We start from the raw sequence: 18,902 nt of genomic DNA, 5'->3' as shown, positions 1-18,902 counted from the left end.
TTAAAACTGCCTCTCTACAATAGATACTTTCATAAGCACACATTAGATGTGTTTTCTTTTTGATCCAAAAGAAAATGTTGAGTTTGATAAGTCATCTCATCTCTCTGATTTTCTTCTGTAAGGTAATTCTTAAAATATTTTTAGATATCTCTTTTTTACCTATACCCATAATAGGTGGAATTGAGAATGGTTTATTTGTCCTCTGTCATTACTAGAGGCCAATTAATGTATTTTCTCAAACTCTCTTATTCCATGTGTTCTCATGTCTATACTAGAATGTCATCATTCTCTATCTGATAATCCATAAAAGTAATATAGAGCTAACATTGTCCAAATATTCCCTCTCACTTAACTGTATAAAATATTTTTAAATAAAATAGTGCATATTAGATAAGATAACTTTCAGCATAGAAATAGGAGTAAAAATGAAGGCAAGTTAAGTGGTAATTGTGGAAATCAGATTAAAAAAAATTCTGCCAACTATTGTCTTCTAGCAAAAGAAGAATTAGTCTCTGCAGGGATGAACTTCCTAAATTTTTTGTCAAATGGGCAGTGATCAGTCCTGACACTATATGCAACAACAAAAACAGACATAACAGATTGTATTTATATGCATTTGTACATACAGATACATACATAAGCCATATATGTAACAATAAAAATAAAAAAATGGGCTAGCTACTTGAGAAGTAGTATGGTGGCACTTGGGAGATGTTTGAGGAAGGAAAAAGAAGAAGGAAAATCATGAGATTCCACTTTATTTAAAACCTATTTAAAAAGTAAAATATATGTACAAATAAAAAACAAAGCAAAATATATATAGGAAAAAATAAAACCCATAATACAACAATCAATTTGCCAGCTAAGTGAGCTATTAGAAGCTACTAGAATATCACCCTTTAGTCATTGCGGGGCATTTACCCACCAACCCCACAGCTCCCCAGAGTTTTCTTGAGTGCAAGTAGCAGGAAATATTAGGTAGAAGGATTTAGATTGTGGAGATGAACAAATAGAAAATACAGAATAGCCTTGAGAGGGCCTGCAACCCATTCCAACTGGGCCCTGACTGTCTTTGCCTCAGGGTATTTATAGAGATGCCAAGGGGTGGAGCAAAAGACCTCCCCACAGCACAGCCAAGTGCAGACCATCTCAGACACCTGCACTCATGCTTGTGGTACTAATCATATTCTCTATGCGGACCTGCTGGGTAAAGCCACAAGGAACCTGAAAATGGGCTCCCACAAGTCATAAGTGTCTATCATATGGTATCTTTTCAAGTTGTGTAATATAGGTATAACCATAAATACAGAAATTAAAATACTGAAACTATTACCAAGTTTAATGCTTTGATAGAAGGCAATCAATACAGACAAAACAACAATAGAAAATAGAAGAAAATTGTTAGTTTGCTTCTAGACTCAAAACAAGATTATTCTGTTTGTTTCTGTTCATTAATTTTTAAATATTTATTACATGTAATCCAAAATTAGATTTTTCTAGGAGCATTGCTACTAAGTTAGACGCAAGAATTACAGAGATGCTTTAATAGATTAGTATATTTCATTAGGTCTTTGAAAATGCTGATAGATACTGGGCAAGAGAAGAGAAGGGTCAAGTGATTTGTTAGTGCATGTTGAATGTGTCATTTCCATTTATATATGACATAGTTGCTGAATTGGTATATTTTAACTTAAGTGTATAAATTATTTTAAAGAAAGGTGAATATACAGATGTATATAATATCTATAAACATATGTGCAAATATATACTATGTTCAAATAAATACATATGTGCAAGTGTATACACAGATATATATGTACAGACACAGATACAATGAGTTCAAATGGACATTAAAAGCTTTACAATCAAAATTGTTTCAACATACAGTAGAATACATGTTGAAATGAAACAACTCATGTATCATATCACTTTGGATTCTTGTGAGACTTAATGATTCTGGTGTGTATATTTTACTATGTATTTTCATAACCCATTATTAAACTGAATGTGTAACAATCTTTAAGGTATTGTAACACTTGTTACCATTTTTACTAGCTTCTCAATCATCATGTGGAAACAAAACATTCTGAATAACATCATTAAAACATGGTCACTCCTATGTATCAGAAAGTAGTTTTATGATACTTTCCATGCACAGAGGTCTGATACAGTAGTATCCTACATTTATAATACTAGAGGACACAATTTAAAAGGCATTACTTGAGCCTTGGTTCTACTTTGCAGCAGAAGTCCCAAAGGACAGTCTGACATAGCTCTGTAAATGATTACTCTCTCTTAGTAAAACCTTTTATGAGTGGCACAGTTCTATCATGATTGCCAAAATTGAGCTCAATAAAACCCACACCAGTAGACATGCTACAACAGACAGGGTAAGCCCAAGAGGCCTTAACAAAAAATCCTTAGAGATACTGAGAGATGGAGAAGTAGACTTCCCATGGAAAGAACACACCAATTGGCTCTGATTGGTCAATCCTGAAAACATATGTACAAGAACCATCATACATGAACAGTTTATATATAGGAATACACACACACACACACACACACACACACACACATACACACACATATAATCACACTTTTATGTAAAACACACACACAACACATATATACTTTTATGTTAAAAGAATTAATAAAAGAAGAAGCCATGAATATGAAGGAGAATAATGAAGAGTATTTGGAAGACTCTGAAGAGAGGGAACAGAGAAATGTTGTAATTATATTATAATATTAAAAATAAAAGAAATAGTAAAAGCCCCAAATAATTCAGGTTGACTAGAATCTTATTGAAATGATGAAAAATAAAAAATTTCTAGGAATATGAACTCTCTCCTGTATAATAAGTGTATTTTCCTTAGATATTTGGTAAATCTTATAAGGCACATGTGTTTATTTATTTGCCATCATGCTTTTATAGCAGATAGATGTGTTACTTGAGGTCTTCAGAACTTTCTTGGTTTTCATCTTTATTCCACCCTTCTCTGTCCTTAGAAAACAATAATGTAAAATAATTTTGATTATGACTTCAAGTATTCCATTGTTCTCCTGATCTAGGATAAAATAAATTTGAAGAGCACCAAGAGAATAACTGTAGTGAGCAGAAATGGGCAATGACTATCCACTGTCTGGCTTGAGTATTGTCCATTAGATCAGTATAAGCACCTTGTCTATCCTTTGATGTGAATAATTGTTGCTTACTGAAGCATAATATCAAAATCCTCTAAGGCAGACAATCAAAGAACAGCTATGCTTACATGCTTATGTGATTTATTCTGTTCTTTAAAACAACAAAGATTATCAGTAGATAAATGATATAATGAAAAAATATACTGGTAACAGATTGATGACAGATGGCATATTAATCTTGTCAGGAAATTATAGTATTTCAAAATCTAAGGGGTCTTGAGATTAATTTATGGAATTTAAGATCAATATTTTTACTGCTAAGTTTGAACTAATGGTGACTTTTAGAGCTCAGGTCTTAATATGTTTTGCTTTGTTCTTTGGTCAATCTATACCTATAGGTATTTGCAGTGGTATGTTGTTAATCATTTTAGTTACATAAATACATTCTGTAATATACATTTATTTATAAATAACTGTGTACTTGATATGAGCATTTCAGTCTGATATCTGTGTGTATCTTATATGGCATTCTGTTCTGTGTGCTTCCTCATTGAGGTTTTCTCATCATTTACTTTATAATTTTAAGCTAAAATTTTAATTTACTGATGTCACAGAAATGCTTCTACTGATGTCCAATGAAATTATTAAGCATGCTGTCAAGAATGGTAGCATCCTATTGATGATTTGCACTGATATTCAAATACAACTCTTTTTACCAGTTTCCAAATTTAACCCTCATTTCCATAGTGGAAAGTCATGATTTCTAGTGACATATTAATACTACTTATTAACCACACACATTTTCCCTATTTCTGTCCTGCTTCCTCATTGTTCTCCTATAAGAGAAATTTCCTGATAGAGCATGAGTGTAACAGTCACACCTGATGCTTCTCTTCATGGGAAGTTGCTCTTGGCTCATTAGCCCTTTAGCTAATTTGGGCAGCAGTATCTCTCATATTTACCTTAGATTTCTCTTTAAATTTATGCATTTCTGTTCAAGTAAGTTTCAAAGGGAATGTCAAGTTCTACAAAGGAAGTAGAATTCTTCGTATGACTAGTCAATAATTTTCTTTCTTTGCAGGTTTCTTCCAAATACACCCTGAATAAAATGGATGGAGGCAATCAGTCTGTGGTGTCAGAATTTATACTTTGGGGACTTGCCAATTCAAAGAATCTCCAGGTCTTACTCTTTGTGGTGTTTTTGATACTTTATCTGTTCATTGTATCTGGAAATATTGTCATCCTTGTTTTAATCACCACTGACCACCATCTCCACTCTCCTATGTACTTCTTATTGGCCAACCTGTCCTTTGTTGATATGTGTCTTTCCTCAAACACCACTCCCAAAATGTTATCAGACTTTCTCAGGAAACACAAGACCATTTCCTTTGCAGACTGCATGTCCCAGGTCTTCTTTGCCCATTGCATTGCTGCAGGAGAGATGGTGCTGTTGGTGGTAATGGCTTATGATCGCTATGTGGCCATCTGCAAACCACTCCACTACTTCACCATTATGAACCTGAAAAGATGCACTGGGTTGGTGCTGATTTCTTGGACTATTGGCTTTATACATGGTATAAGTCACTTGGCAGTGGTTGTGCAGCTGCCTTTTTGTGGCCCCAAAGAAATAGACAGTTTCTTTGTGACATGCCACTCATAATCAAGCTAGCCTGCACGGATTCTCATGATTTAAATATTGTAATGAATGCTGAATGTGGGGTTGTGGCCTTAGCCTGTATTAGTCTGTTGCTCATATCCTACACATATATCCTTATCACTTTTCGCCAGAGTTCTAAATCTGGTGCATCTAAGGCTCTGTCTACATGCACTGCCCACATCACAGAGTTGATACTCTTCTTTTGGCCCTGCATCTTCATCTATGTGTGGCCCCTCAGTATCACCTGGTTGGACAAATTTCTTGCTGTGTTTTACTCTGTTGTCACACCTCTCCTAAATCCAGCCATTTATACAATGAGAAATAAAGAGATGAAAAATGTTATGAAAAGGTTCATAGGCAAATTCCAGGTTCCCAAAAGAAATTCATAATATTTGGAAACGTGTACTAATTACTTCACATTATGAAACTGAGTGTATGAAAGAGATTCAAAACCAGCAATGGTTTAAAATGAGTATTTGTACCAATCTTTCAATATAGATACCATTTAACACCTTAAAGACAATATGACAGTTACTGATCAACCAGCAGAGCATTGTTAGCTCTTTGCCTTTAATTCTAAATAGGAATGAGTTTTCTACACAAGAATGTCATCAAAGTATTCTTCTATGCTTTTAATAAAGTTTAACTTAGCATTCTTTACCAAACTCATATGTTTATCTTTATGAACAAAATCTTAGTAAATTTTAACTGAGTATAAGTCTGTATAACACCACATGCCCATTAATTGGTGTTCTAATTTCATGAATACAAATTTTAATTATGAACTTGAATTTTCCTAAAGTATTTATTACTAAAATTTTAATTTAAATTAATTCTCAGTCTGAAAATATCAAAGAATGTATACTTGAATCTGTCTTCTCTTTTAATAATCACTTTACAGAAGAATATTTTGGTTTTGTTACATTTATTGCAACAATCCAAGAAGGTTCAGAACATTTAATAAGCTTATTAGTTCCATCCAAAGAAAGAAAGTATCGTTTTTAAAAATTGTAACAATTATTTTTGTGAATGATTTTATGTACTGTTGCTTTAACTTATTAAGTTCATCATTACCTCACTGATCCTCCTTATTTGCCGCTTTTGAAAGGAAAATGCTCTATTTTGTTATTATTTTTATTATTTTGGTTTTTTGAGACAGGGTTTCTCTGTGTAGCTTTGCACCTTTCTTGGAACTCGCTTGCTAGACCAGGCTGCCCTCGAACTCACAGAGATCCACCTGCCTCTGCCTCCCAAATGCTGGGATTACAGGTGTGCACCACCACCGTCCGGCCTTGTTATTATTGTTTTAAAAAACCATGTTTTCCATCTGCTACAGACTTCAATGTACTTACAATCTGGGAGATAATTATAAATTTGTTTGTCACCTATTAAATATTGATTATTTTCTCATACAATACATCCTTATTACAATTTCCTCTCCTTTACTCTTCTTCATTTCTCCCCACTTCCATCCTAACTGGATCCCCTCTCTTTCTGTTTCTTTTTAGAAAAGACCCAAGTTTTAAGTGACAACAACAAAATATAACAAGACAAAACATAGTAAGATAAAACAAAATCCATTACATTGAAGTTGGACACTGCAAGCCAACAGAAGGAAAAGAGCCCTAAGAGAAGGCACTAGAATCAGAGACCCTCTCATTCATACTCTCAGGAGTCCCATAAAATTCCTAAGCTGAAAACCATAATATTTTTTTTGCAGTATACTGGTGCAGACCCATGAAATATCTGTGCTTGCTTCCTTAGTCTTTGTGAGTTGTTATACATTTTTCTAAGCTGATTTATAGGGCCTTGTGCTCCTAGGGTCTTCCATCCTCTCTGCCTCTTACACTTTTTCTACATTCTCCTTTTCTGTATTTCCTGAACTCTGAGGGGAAGAATTTGATAGAGACATCCCATTTAGAGCTGCATATTTCAAGTTCTTTCTCTTTGTGTAATATCTGACTGTGGGTCTCTGTATTTGTTTCCATCTACTGCAGGATGAAGCTTCTCCAACATTGGCTGAATAAGGCAATGATCTATGAGTATAGAATATCATTAGGATCATTAATTTTTAACATTTTTTGACCTGTAGTATTTATTTTTTCTCTAGTTCTCTAGGCTACCTTGTCTCTGGTTCATTGTTGAATGTGAGTTCCATCTTGTGGGGAGGACTTTAAGTCAAATTGGAATTCGTTGTTTACTACCACAGGTTTTGTGACACCATTGTTTTAGCACATTTTGCAAGCAGTCTAGATTGTAAATCTAAGATTTTATAGCTGTGTTGGTGTTTCCTTTTTTTTTTTTTTTTGGTAGACTCAAGAGTACTTTCTCATACCAAAGAAGGTAAATGCTGTTAAATGTTCTATGCAGGCACCAAGTTTGCCTCTCTATGTTCAATGAGTTGTATGAGTGTTGTCTACACCAATGTGGTCTTGCTTTCCATTTGCAGAGTGCAGCCTATTATACTGGCAACTGTCTGAGTTGTTTTGAGGTTTCCATGGGACCTTGTTAGGTCACAACTCCAGGATGTAGCCAAGTCCCCAAAGGGAAGCTTCATTTGTTGACAAGAGAATACCAATAGGGACTCCCACATGATTTGTAGACTTTTTGGGATTCCTTCTGTGTATTTTATGAAGTTTCCACTAAACTATGTCTACCTCCAGAATTTAAGTTCTTGTTCTTTCTTCCCACATTCTATTGTCAACTCCATCTCCCCTTCCCCTTCACATCTGATCCTTTCATTTTCATCTCTCCCACCATCCCCACTCTACCCATAAAATCTATTGTAGTTTTCTCTCTCAGGGAGGTTCATGTGCCCCCTAGTCCCTTCCTCTATACTTGGCCTGTGTGGAACTACAGATTGTCACTTGGTTATCCATTATTTAGTGGTTAATATATGCAAATAAGTGAATGCATACCATATTTATTTTTCTGGTTCTGGGTGACCTTACTCAGAGCGATTTTTTTCTAGTTACATTTATTTTCCAGCAATTATCATGATGTCATTTTTTTAAAGCAGCCTGGCAATACTCCACTGTGTAAATGTACCACATATTCTTTTCCCATTCTTTTGTTGAAGGTTATCTAGGTTTTTCTAGTTTCTGGATATTATTAATAGAGCAGCAATGAAGAAGATTGAATAATTATCCTTATTGTAGAATAAAGTATCCTTTGGGTATTTCCATGGTGATTGTACAAGGTTGCACTCCAACTAGCAATGGAGGAATATTACCCTTATTTGATTTCCACACTAGCATGAGTTGTCAATGTTGTTATTGATCTTAGCCATTTTGACAGATGTACGATGAAATCTCAAAGTTGTTTCATTAGCATTTCCCTGATTTTAAAGATGTTGAATATTTCTTTAAGTCTTTCTCAGCTATTGAGGTTCTTCTATAAAAACTTCTCTATTTAGAGCTGTATCTTATTTTTAAAAATTGGATTATTTGGTTTTTTGATACCTAGTTTCTTGTGTTCTTTATATATTTTGGATATTAGCCTTCTAAAGGATGTAGAATTGGTGAAAATCTTTTCCTATTCTGTAGGCTGACCTTTTGTCCTATTGAGTGTATTCTTTATCTTACAGAGGCTTTTCAGTTTCATGAGGTCCCATTTATTAATTTTCCATCTCAGTGAATGTGTTACTGGTTTTCTGTTCAGAAAGTATTCTCCTGTGCCAATGGGTTGAAGGCTACTCCTTACCCTCTCTTCTTCCAGGTTTATGGTATTGGGTTCTACGTTGAGGTCTTTGATCCCTTTGGTATTTGTGTGTGTGTGTGTGTGTGTGTGTGTGTGTGTGTGTGTGTGTGTGTGTGTACGATGAGAATGGATCCATTTGCATTCTTCTACATGGTGCATTCCAGTTTTATAAGTACCACTTGTTTAAGGTGCTGCCTTTTTTCCTGGTTTGTATTTCTGGCTCCTTTAAAAAAATCAAGTGTCCATATGTGTGTGGATTCATGCCTGAGTCTCTATACAACAGAAGGAACACATAAAAAGAGAAACGGAGAGAGTGAAGACTCATCAGCAGGCCAGCTACCCATGCCAATTCAGAAATCAGTGTTTTGAGTTCTGAGACTACTCATGAGCATTGTGTGTCATGCTTCTTACTTAGAAGCTCAGTGTGCCAGATAGGCGGGCCACCACGTCATTCCTGCATTTTCTCCTACAGTTTTCCCCTTCATATTATTTTTGCTTTCCTGAGAGCTGAGCCTCCTGAACAACAACAAGATTATGAAAGCAAAGAGAGTATCTGGGCATGGGAATGGTGTTATTCCAAATTTAGAATCTTTTCTTATTGGACCCATATCACTAAACAGGCTGGAGTCATTAGCAAACAGCTGAGGACAATGTCCTCTAACCTCCATCCCTAAGAACAAGGGATAGTTAGGTGCCAATAACCCAATAATACCCAATGACATTATTTAGAGTCAGTGCAGTAAGAAACCAAGAGCAGAATAGGTGCTTATGCCATCTCTTGCAGCTGTTCAACTTCATCTGCTTCATTGCTGCTTTCAGATATCTGGGATTTGGTGAGTTAGGCATGGATCCATGTGGGCTGTGGTTCTTTTTCTGGGAAGAGATAAGCAGAACCTCTCCCAATGGTTTATTATGGGGCTGGTGATTACCATTGACCTGTTATTACATCTTTCTAGGTCACCATAGGAACCTTGTACATCCTGAATAAGCTACCTGATGTTTATGAGCTGCAATATTTCCCTTGCCATCTGTTTTCAAAATATTTAAAATAAATAATGCCATATTAATAAGAGGTTGAGGTTATTTCTTATTTAGAATTATATTCCTCCCCCCATTTGAACTGATCAATTTGGTTTTTTTTTGAGTTGTTTGTGTACAGCTTGACTTGGTAGATTACAAAGGATCCCAGTAATATGTTGAATTTTCCATTGGATACAAAATTGTTTAAAGGCAGAAGAGAGATAGTCAGGGCAATCATCTGTTTTCACATATAGGGCACTATTTCTATCATGAAACATTATTGTAAATAAGTATCAACACGAGAAGCCTTCTCCCTTGCCATCAGTGTGGCCATAAGAAGGTTAGAATAAGTTTCTACTGTGACATGAACATGTTTATGCCAACTAGATGAAGCAACATGCATGAAATCCATTTGCTATAATGCCAGTAGCTTTAGGCCCTTGAGACAGATTCCTACTGGTTGAAAAGGTCATACAGGGAGAAATGGGGCACAGGTATTACATCCTCTACCAATCTGTTTTTGACTGATGATGATTTAAATTGGGAAGAAGGGCTCTTAATGACAATGTAGATTGATGAAAACAATTGTGCATAGTCACTGTGTCCTGCAAGATACAGGCCACTAGAGACCGTGATACCTTATCAGCAAGAACATTTCCTTTATTTAGCACTCCTGGGAGATAAAATCGACTCTGATGAATGATACAAAGATAGTATATTGTTTCTTTTGTAATACAGCTTGCAAAACAGTGGCGATTTGAATGAAAATGATCCCCATAGGCCAGCTGAGTAATACTTCATTGTATAAATGCACCACATTTATTTATCTATTCTTCCATTAATGGACATCTAGATTGTTTCTAGTTTTTGGTTATTACTAATAGAGTAGCAATGAATATATTTGAATAAGTATTCTTGTAGTAGGATGAAGGGCCCTTTGGGAATATGCCCAGGAATAGTATAGCTGGATCTTGAGGTAGATAGATTCACAAATGTCCAAGGAACCACCATGTTGATTTCTATAGCAGCTATACAAGTTTGTACTCCTACCAGCAATGGAGTAGTGTTCCCCTTATTCGACATTCTTTATAGCATGAGCTGTCACTTGTGTTATTGATCATAGCCATTCTGCCAGGTATAAAATGAAACCTCAAAGTAGTTTTTATTTTCACTTCCCTGATGGCTATCAATATTAAACATTTTTAAGTGTTTCTCAGTCATTTGAGATTCCTCTACTGAGAATTATGTCTTTAGATCTGTATGCTATATTTAATTTTAAAAAAATTATCATTCTTTCACACAATATATCCCAACCACAGTCTCCTCCCTCCATTCCTTCCAGTTCCACTCCCATCTTTCCTCTCTCCCAGATCTACTGCTTCTTCATTTCCTTTCAGAAAAGAGCAGCTTTCCCAGTGATATCAACTGAAAAGGAACAAAGCATAACAAGATGCAAAAAGACAAGGCACAGACCTTCATATCAAGATTAAATGAGGTAACCCAGTAAGAGGAAAACGGTCTGGTGAGCAGGCAAGAGTCAGAGATACCACTTTTACCACTATTAGGAGATCTACAAACACCCCAACCTATATAACTACAGCAAATATGCAGAGGACCTATTACAGACCCATGCAGGCTCTGTGATTCCCAATTCAGTCTCTGGGAGCCCCTATGATCGCTTTGTTGATTCTGTGGACCATTTTCTAGTGGTGTTCTTGACCCCTCTGTCTTCTATAATTCTTCTTTCCCCCTCTTCTGCAGGGTGCCTCAGACTCCACATAATGCTTGGCTGTGGGTCTCTTCATCTGCTTTGATCAGCTGATAGAGGAAGCCTCTCTGATGTCCATTGGGTAGGCACTCATAAGAGTACAGCAGAACATTGTTAGGAAATCATTTCATTTTATATTTTGATCAGTTGTGCTTTGTTTTTCCCTAGGTCTTTGAGACATCCAATTTCGGATTTCTGGCCATCCAAGCAGTGTTGGGCAGGGGCTCCCTCTTGTGGCTTGGGCCTCAAGTTAGATCAGTCATTGACTGGCCACTCTCACAAGCTCTGAGCCACTATTGTCCCAATAATTCTTGCAGACAGGACAGGTGATACTTGAAGGTTTTATAGCTGATTTAGTGTCCCTGTCTCACCACTGGGAAACTTTACTAGTTACCAAATTTAGCAGGTTCAGGCTCTATATCGTCCTTTACTAGGAGTCCTCACCAGGGTCAACCTCATCATTCCAGGAAGTTTCTACAGTATTAGATTTCCATAACACCCCCTAAATACAATCCCATTTCAGTCCCCTCTCTCCATATACTCTCCCTCATCCCTCCTTCCCCATCTTGATTCCTCTGTTCCCATCCCCATCCACACCCAGTCCACCTGCATAATCTACTCTATTTTTCTATCACAGGAAGATCCGTGCACCCCCGACACACACACCCTTGAGCCCTACTTATTACTTAGGCTATCTGGGTCTGTGGATTGTGGATTGTAATGTGATTATCCTTAACAGCTAATATTTACTTATAAGTGAGTACATACCATCTTTGTATCTTTGAGTGAGTGTTACCTCACTCAGGTTGAGTTTTTTTGTAGTCTCATTCGTTTGCCTACAAATTTCATAATTATATTTTTTCTAACACCTGTGTAATAATCTATTGTGCAAATATACCACATTTATCTATTCAACCTTTGATTGAGGGTCATTTAGGTTGTTTCAGTTTCTGGAAATTATGCATAAAGTTGCTATGAACTTAATTGAACAAGTGTTCTTTTTTATTTTGTTTTGTTTGTTTCATTATATGTATATATTTATTATTAATATGTGTTTTAATTTTTTACATCAGCCATGGGTTCCCCTGTCCTCCCCCCTCCCGTCCCCACCTCCAACTTCCCTCCAGCCACTCCCCTCCATTCCCATCTCATCCAGGACCCAGACACACATGGGGATTCATTTAAAACTGGTGGATTCAATACAGGCAGGTCCAGTCCCCTCCTTCTAGGGTGAGCATGTGGCCCTGTGTAAGCCCAAGGTTCCAAACAGCCAGCTCATGCACTAAGGACAGGTCCAGGTCCCACAGCCTGGGTGCCTCCCAAACAGATCAAGCTATTCAATTGATCCAGAGGGCCTGATCTAGCTGGGGGTTCCACAGCCATTGGTTCATAATTCATGTGCTTCCATTAGATTGGCTATTTGTCCCTGTGCTTTTTGCATTCTTGGATTCAACAATTCACGCTCTTACAGTCCCTCCTCTTCCTTGACAGTTGCACACCTGGAGCTCCACCTGGGGCCTGGCTGAGGATCTCTGCATCCACTTCCATCAGTTATTGGATGAGAGTTCCAACATGACTGTTAGGTTGTTTAGTCATCTGATCACCAGACTAGGTCAGATCAGGCTTTCTCTAGACCATTGCCAGCAGATTACAGAGGATATATCATTGTGGATTTCTGGGGATCTCTCCAACACTTTGCCTATTCCTGTTCTCATGTGGTCTTCATTTATCATGGTCTGTTATTCCTTGTTCTCCCTTTCTGTTCTTGATCCAGCTGGGATCTCCTGCTCCCCTAAGCCTTCTTTCCCTCAAACCTTGCCCTTCATTACTCCCACTGTCGTCCAGGATGTTCATGTAGATCTCAACCATTTCTCTGTCATTGGGTGATCCCTAGGTCTTTCCTAGTGTCCTGTTATCTAGGCAGCCTCCGTGGAGTTGTGTAGCAGTCTAGTCATCTTTGTTTTACATCTAGTATCCTCCTATGAGTGAGTACATACCATGTTTGTCCTTCTGAGTCTGGGTTACCTCACTCAGGGTGATTTTTTCTAGATCCATCCATTTGCCTGCAAACCTCAGGATGTCATTGTTTTTCTCTGCTGAGTAGTACTCCATTGTGTATATGTACCATATTTTCTTTATCCATTCTTCAGTTGAAGGGCATCTAGGTTGTATCCAGGTTCTGGCTATTACAAACAATGCTGATATGAACATAGCTGAGCAAATGCCCTTGTGTTATTATTGAGCATTCCTTGGGTATATGCCCAAGAGTGCTATGGCTGGGTCTTGGGGAGATGGATTCCCAATTTTCTAAGGAAGTACCATATTGATTTCCAAAGTGGCTGTACAAGCTTGCATTCCCACCAGCAGTGGAGGAGAGTTCCCCTTGTTCCACATCCTCTCCAGCATAAGCTGTCTTCTGTGTTTTTGATCTTAGCCACTCTGACAGGTGTAAGGTGGTATCTCAGAGTCATTTTGATTTGCATTTCCCGGATAATTAGGGATGTTGAGCAATTCCTTAAATGTCTTTCAGCCATTTGAATTTCCTCTGTGGAGAATTCTCTATTTAGTTCTATAGCCCATTACTTAATTGGACTGTTGGGCATTTTGATGTCTAATTTCTTGTGTTCTTTATATATTCTGGATATCAGCCCTCTGTCAGATGTGGGGTTGGTGAAGACCTTTTCCCATTCTGTAGGCTGTTGTTTTGTCTTGTTGACCGTGTCCTTTGCTCTACAAAAGCTTCTCAGTTTCAACAGGTCCCATTGATTGATTGTTTCTCTCAGTGTCTGTGCTACTAGTGTTATATTTAGAAAGTGATCTCCGGTGCCAATGCATTCAAGAGTACTTCCTACTTTCTCTTCTATCAGGTCAGAGTAACTGGATCTATGTTGAGGTCTTTGATCCACTTGGACTTAAGTTTTGTGCATGGTGACAGATATGGATCTATTTGCAGCCTGCTACACATTGACATCCAGTTATGCCAGCACCATTTGCTGAAAATGCTTTCTTTTTCCATTGTACATTTCTGGCTTCTTTGTCAAAAATTATATGTTCATAGGTGTGCAGGTTAGTGTCAGGATCTTCAATATAATTCTATTGGTCCACATGTCGGTCTTTATGCCAGTACCAAGCCATTTTTTATTATGGTAGCTCTATAGTAGAGCTTGAGATCGGGGATCGTGATGCCTCCAGAGGTTGTTTTATTGTACAGGATTCTTTTGGCTATCCTGGGTTTTTTGTTTTTCCATATGAAGTTGAGTATTATTCTTTCCAGATCTGTGAAGAATTCCGTTGGTAATTTGATGGGAATTGCGTTGAATCTGTAGATTGCTTTTGGTAAGATCACCATTTTTACTATGTTAATCCTGCCTATCCATGAGCATGGGAGATCTTTCCATTTTCTGACATCTTCTCAATTTCTTTTTTCAGGGACTTAAAGTTCCTGTCATATAGTTCCTTCACATGCTTAGTTAGAGTAACCCCATGGTATTTTATATCATTAGTGGCTATTGTAAAGGGTGATGTATCTCTGACTTCCTTCTCAGCCTATTTGTCTATTGTATATAGGAGGGCTACTGATTTTTTTTGAGTTGATCTTGTATCCTGCTATGTTGCTGAAGGTTTTTATTAGCTGTATCAGTTCCTTGGTTGAATTTTTGGGGTCACTTATGTATACTATCTTGTCAACTGCAAATAGGGAGAGCTTGACTTCTTCCTTTCCAATTTGTATCCCCTTAATCTCTTTATGTTGTCTTATAGCTCTGGCTAGAACTTCAAGTGCTATATTGAATAAATATGGGGACAGGGGATAGCCTTGCCTTGTTCCTGATTTTAGTGGTATTGTTTTGAGTTTCTCTCCATTTAATTTGATGTTGGCTGTTGGCTTGCTATAGATTGCTTTTATTATGTTTAGGTATGTTCCCTGTATTCCTGATTGCTCCAAGACCTTTATCTTGAAGGGGTGTTGGATTTTTGTCAAATGCCTTTCCTGCATCTAGTGAGATGATCATGTGTTTTTTTTCTTTGAGTTTGTTTATATGGTGTATTACATTGATGGACTTTCATATGTTGAACCACCCTTGCGTCCTTGGGATGAAGCCTACTTGATCATGGTGGATAATTGTTTTGATGTGTTCTTGGAGTCTGTTTGCCAGTATTTTATTGAGTATTTTTGCATCAATGTTCATGAGGGAGATTGGTCTGTAGTTCTCTTTCTTTGTTGAATCTTTGTTTGGTTTAGGAATCAGGGTAATTGTAGCCTCATAGAAGAAGTTTGGTAAGGTTCCTTCTGCTTCTATTGTGTGGAACAATTTAAATAGTATTGGTATTAAGTCTTCTTTGAAGATCTGGTAGAATTCTGCAGTGAAACCATCAGGTCTGGGGCTTTTTTTTGGTTGGGAGATTTTAATGACTGATTCTATTTCCTTAGGGGTTATTGGACTATTTAAATGGTTTATCTGGTCTTGATTTAACTTAGGTATGTGGTACCTATCCAGAAAATTATCCATTTCTTTTAGATTTTCCAGTTTTGTGGAGTAGAGGTTTTTGAAGTATGACCTGATGATTCTCTGGATTTCCTCATTGTCTGTTGTTATGTCCCCCTTTTCATTTCTGATTTTGTTAATTTGGATGCTCTCTCTCTGTCTTTTGGTTAGTTTGGATAAGGGCTTGTCTATCTTGTTGATCTTCTCAAAGTACCAACTCTGTGTTTCATTAATGCTTTGTATTGTTATCTTTATTTCTATTTTATTGATTTAAGCTCTCAGTTTGATAATTTCCTGGCATCTATTCCTCCTGGGAGATTTTGCTTCTTCCTGTTCAAGGGCTTTCAGGTGTGCTGTCAAGTCACTAGCATGAGATTTCTCCAGCTTCTTTATGTGGGCATTCAGTGCTATGAATTTCCCTCTTAGCACTGCTTTCATAGTATCCCATAAGTTTGGGTCATTTTCATTGATGTCTAGGAAGTCTTTAATTTCTTTCTTTATTTCTTCCTTAACCCATTGGTGATTCAGTTGAACATTATTCAGTTTCCATGAGATTGTAGGATTTCTGTAGTTCTTTCTGTTTTTGAAATCTAACTTTAAACCATGGTGGTCTGATAGAACACAGGAGGTTATTCCAATTGTTTTGTATCTGTTGATATTTGCTTTTTAGCCAAGTATGTGGTCAATTTTAGAGAAGGTTCCATGGGGTGCTGAGAAGAAGGTATATTCTTCTTTGTTTGAGTGTAATGTTCTGTAGATATTGATTAAGTCCACTTGAATCATAACATCAGTTAAGTCCATTATGTCTCTGTTAAGTTTCAATTTGGCCGATCTGTCCAGAGGTGAAAGTGGGGTGTTGAAGTCTCCCACTATTAATGTGTGGGGTTTTATATGTGATTTAAGCTTTAGTAATGTTTCTTTTACATATGTGAGTGCCCTTGTGTTTGGGGCATAAATGTTCAGAATTGAGACTTCATCTTGGTGGGTCTTTCCTTCGATGGGTATGTAATGTCCTTCATCATCTCTTTTGATTGATTTTAGTTTGAAGTCTATTTTTTCTGGATATTAGGATGGCTACACCAGCTTGCTTCTTAAGACCATTTGTTTGGAAAGTCTTTTCCCAGCCTTTTATTCTTAGGAGGTGTCTGTCTTTGAATTTGAGGTGTGTTTCTTGTATGCAGCAGAAAGATGGGTCCTGTTTTTGTATCCATTCTGTTAGTCTGTGTCTTTTTATAGGTGAATTAAGTCCATTGATATTAAGGGATATTAATGACCAGTGATTGTTCGTTCCTGTTGTTATTTTTATTTTTTGGTGGTAGTGTGTGTGTACTTCTCTTCTTTGTGGTTTACTGCTGTGGTGTTATCTATTGCCTGTGTTTTCATGGGTGTATCTGCCTTTCTTAGGTTGGAATTTTCCTTCTAGTGCTTTCTGTAGGGCTGGGTTTGTGGATAAGTATTGTTTAAATCTGGTTTTGTCTTGGAAGTTCTTGTTCACTCCATCTATGATGATTGAAGGTTTTGCTGGATATATTAGTCTAGGCTGGCTTCCATGGTTTCTTAGTGTCTGCATTATATCTGTCTAGTCCCTTCTGGCTTTCAAAGTCTCCATCGAGAAATTGTTTGTTATTCTGATGGGTTTGCCTTTATAAGTCACTTGGCCTTTTTCCTTTGCTGCCCTTAATAATCTTTCTTTATTCTGTTCGTTTCGTTGTTTAATTATTATGTAGCAAGGGGACGTTTTTGGGGGGTCTAGTCTGTTTGGTGTTCTATAGGCTTTTTGTATCTTCATAGGCATTTCTTTCTTTAAGTTGGGAAAGTTTTCTTCTATGATCTTGTTAAATATATTTTCTGTGCCTTTGAGTTGGTATTCTTCTCCTTCCTCTATCCCTATTAATCGTAGGTTTGTTTTTCTCATGGTGTCACAAATTTCTTGGTTTTAGTGTTTTCTTTGACTGATGAATCTATTTCTTCTACCGTATCTTCAACACCAGAGATCTTCTCTTCCATCTCTTGCATTCTGTTGGTTATACTTGCATCTGAAGGTCCTGTTTGTTTACTCAGATTTTCTATTTCCAGCATTCCTTCTGCTAGTGTCTTCTTCATTTTTTCTATTTCCCTCTTCAGATCTTAGACTGTCTCCCTTGCTTTTTCATGATTTTCTTTCAAGGACTTATTGCTTCCTTCTGCTTTAATTGTCCTTCCCTCTAGTTTTTTTTTTTTATAGCGTTCTTCCCATTTTTTTGTTTATCTGTTCCTCTACTTCATTTTTGATTTCTTCTATATAAGGCTCTAGACTCTTCATGATGTTACTTATAAGGTTGTTTTCTTCTTCTTCTTCTTCCATTCAGTGATGTCTAGCTGTTGGAGAAGGGCTAGGTTCTGGTGATGCTGTATTGGTCTTTATTTTGTTGTATGTACTTCTGCCTTGACGTCTGCCCATCTCCTCTTGGGTTCATTCTTGGTCTTATCAGTGTACTTGGTCCAGAGTGAGCTGACAGATTTAGGGAGCCTCTCTCTGGTCCAGATGGAAGCTCTGGGCCAGATGGGAGCACTGGTCCAGATGAGAGTGCTGGCTGGATAGGAGCTGGGGGGCTGGTCTCTGAGTCTTGGGAAGTCCCTGGGGTCTCCTTATTTTGTCCAGATGGGAGCTCCTCTTGTCCAAATGGGAGTTCCTCTGGTCTCTGGTCCAGATGGGAGTTCCAGGGCAGGATGGAAGCTGGGGGCTGGTCTCTGATTCTCAGGAAGTGGCTGGGGTCCCGGACAAATGGGTGTGGGGGCAGGGTATGGAGACTGCAGTGTCTGCCTGCAGTCTTGGAAAAGGGGAGCCTTCATGCAGGGCTGCCAATTGGCAGGAAACTGTGGCCAAGTTGGTCAGGTCCTCCCCGGATGGCCTGTGTCCAGCGGTGGGACCCAGGGGCAGTTGCTTCTCTGACTATAACCCCAGGCACTCACCTCTGGTCCAGATGGGAGTTCCGGGGTGGTTGGGAGCTGGGCTGTTTGTTTGATTTTTAATCCAACTACTTAATCCCAGTTGCACAGATGCCAAATGGAAAATACAGGATGCAGGAAATGCCAAGGAACATGACTCCTGTTTGTGTTATCACAGGGAATCCAGTTCACTTGAGAG

The 18,902-nt window shown here is 37.6% G+C and overlaps 1 protein-coding gene across 1 annotated transcript; it reads left to right on the top strand.

Moving 5' to 3' along the window:
* The first annotated feature begins 4,252 nt into the window (after positions 1 to 4,252).
* On the top strand, positions 4,253 to 5,193 carry LOC118582904 (olfactory receptor 4K3-like). Its single transcript, XM_036186063.1, is given in 2 exon segments — positions 4,253 to 4,784; positions 4,787 to 5,193. Coding segments are annotated over 2 exon segments (936 nt in total). The 5' UTR covers positions 4,253 to 4,255.
* The last annotated feature ends 13,709 nt before the right edge of the window (positions 5,194 to 18,902 follow it).

The sequence above is a fragment of the Onychomys torridus genome, chromosome 4, assembly GCF_903995425.1.
Source record: "Onychomys torridus chromosome 4, mOncTor1.1, whole genome shotgun sequence".
NCBI lineage: Eukaryota > Metazoa > Chordata > Mammalia > Rodentia > Cricetidae > Onychomys > Onychomys torridus.
This window is presented reverse-complemented; position numbering and strand designations above follow the sequence as displayed.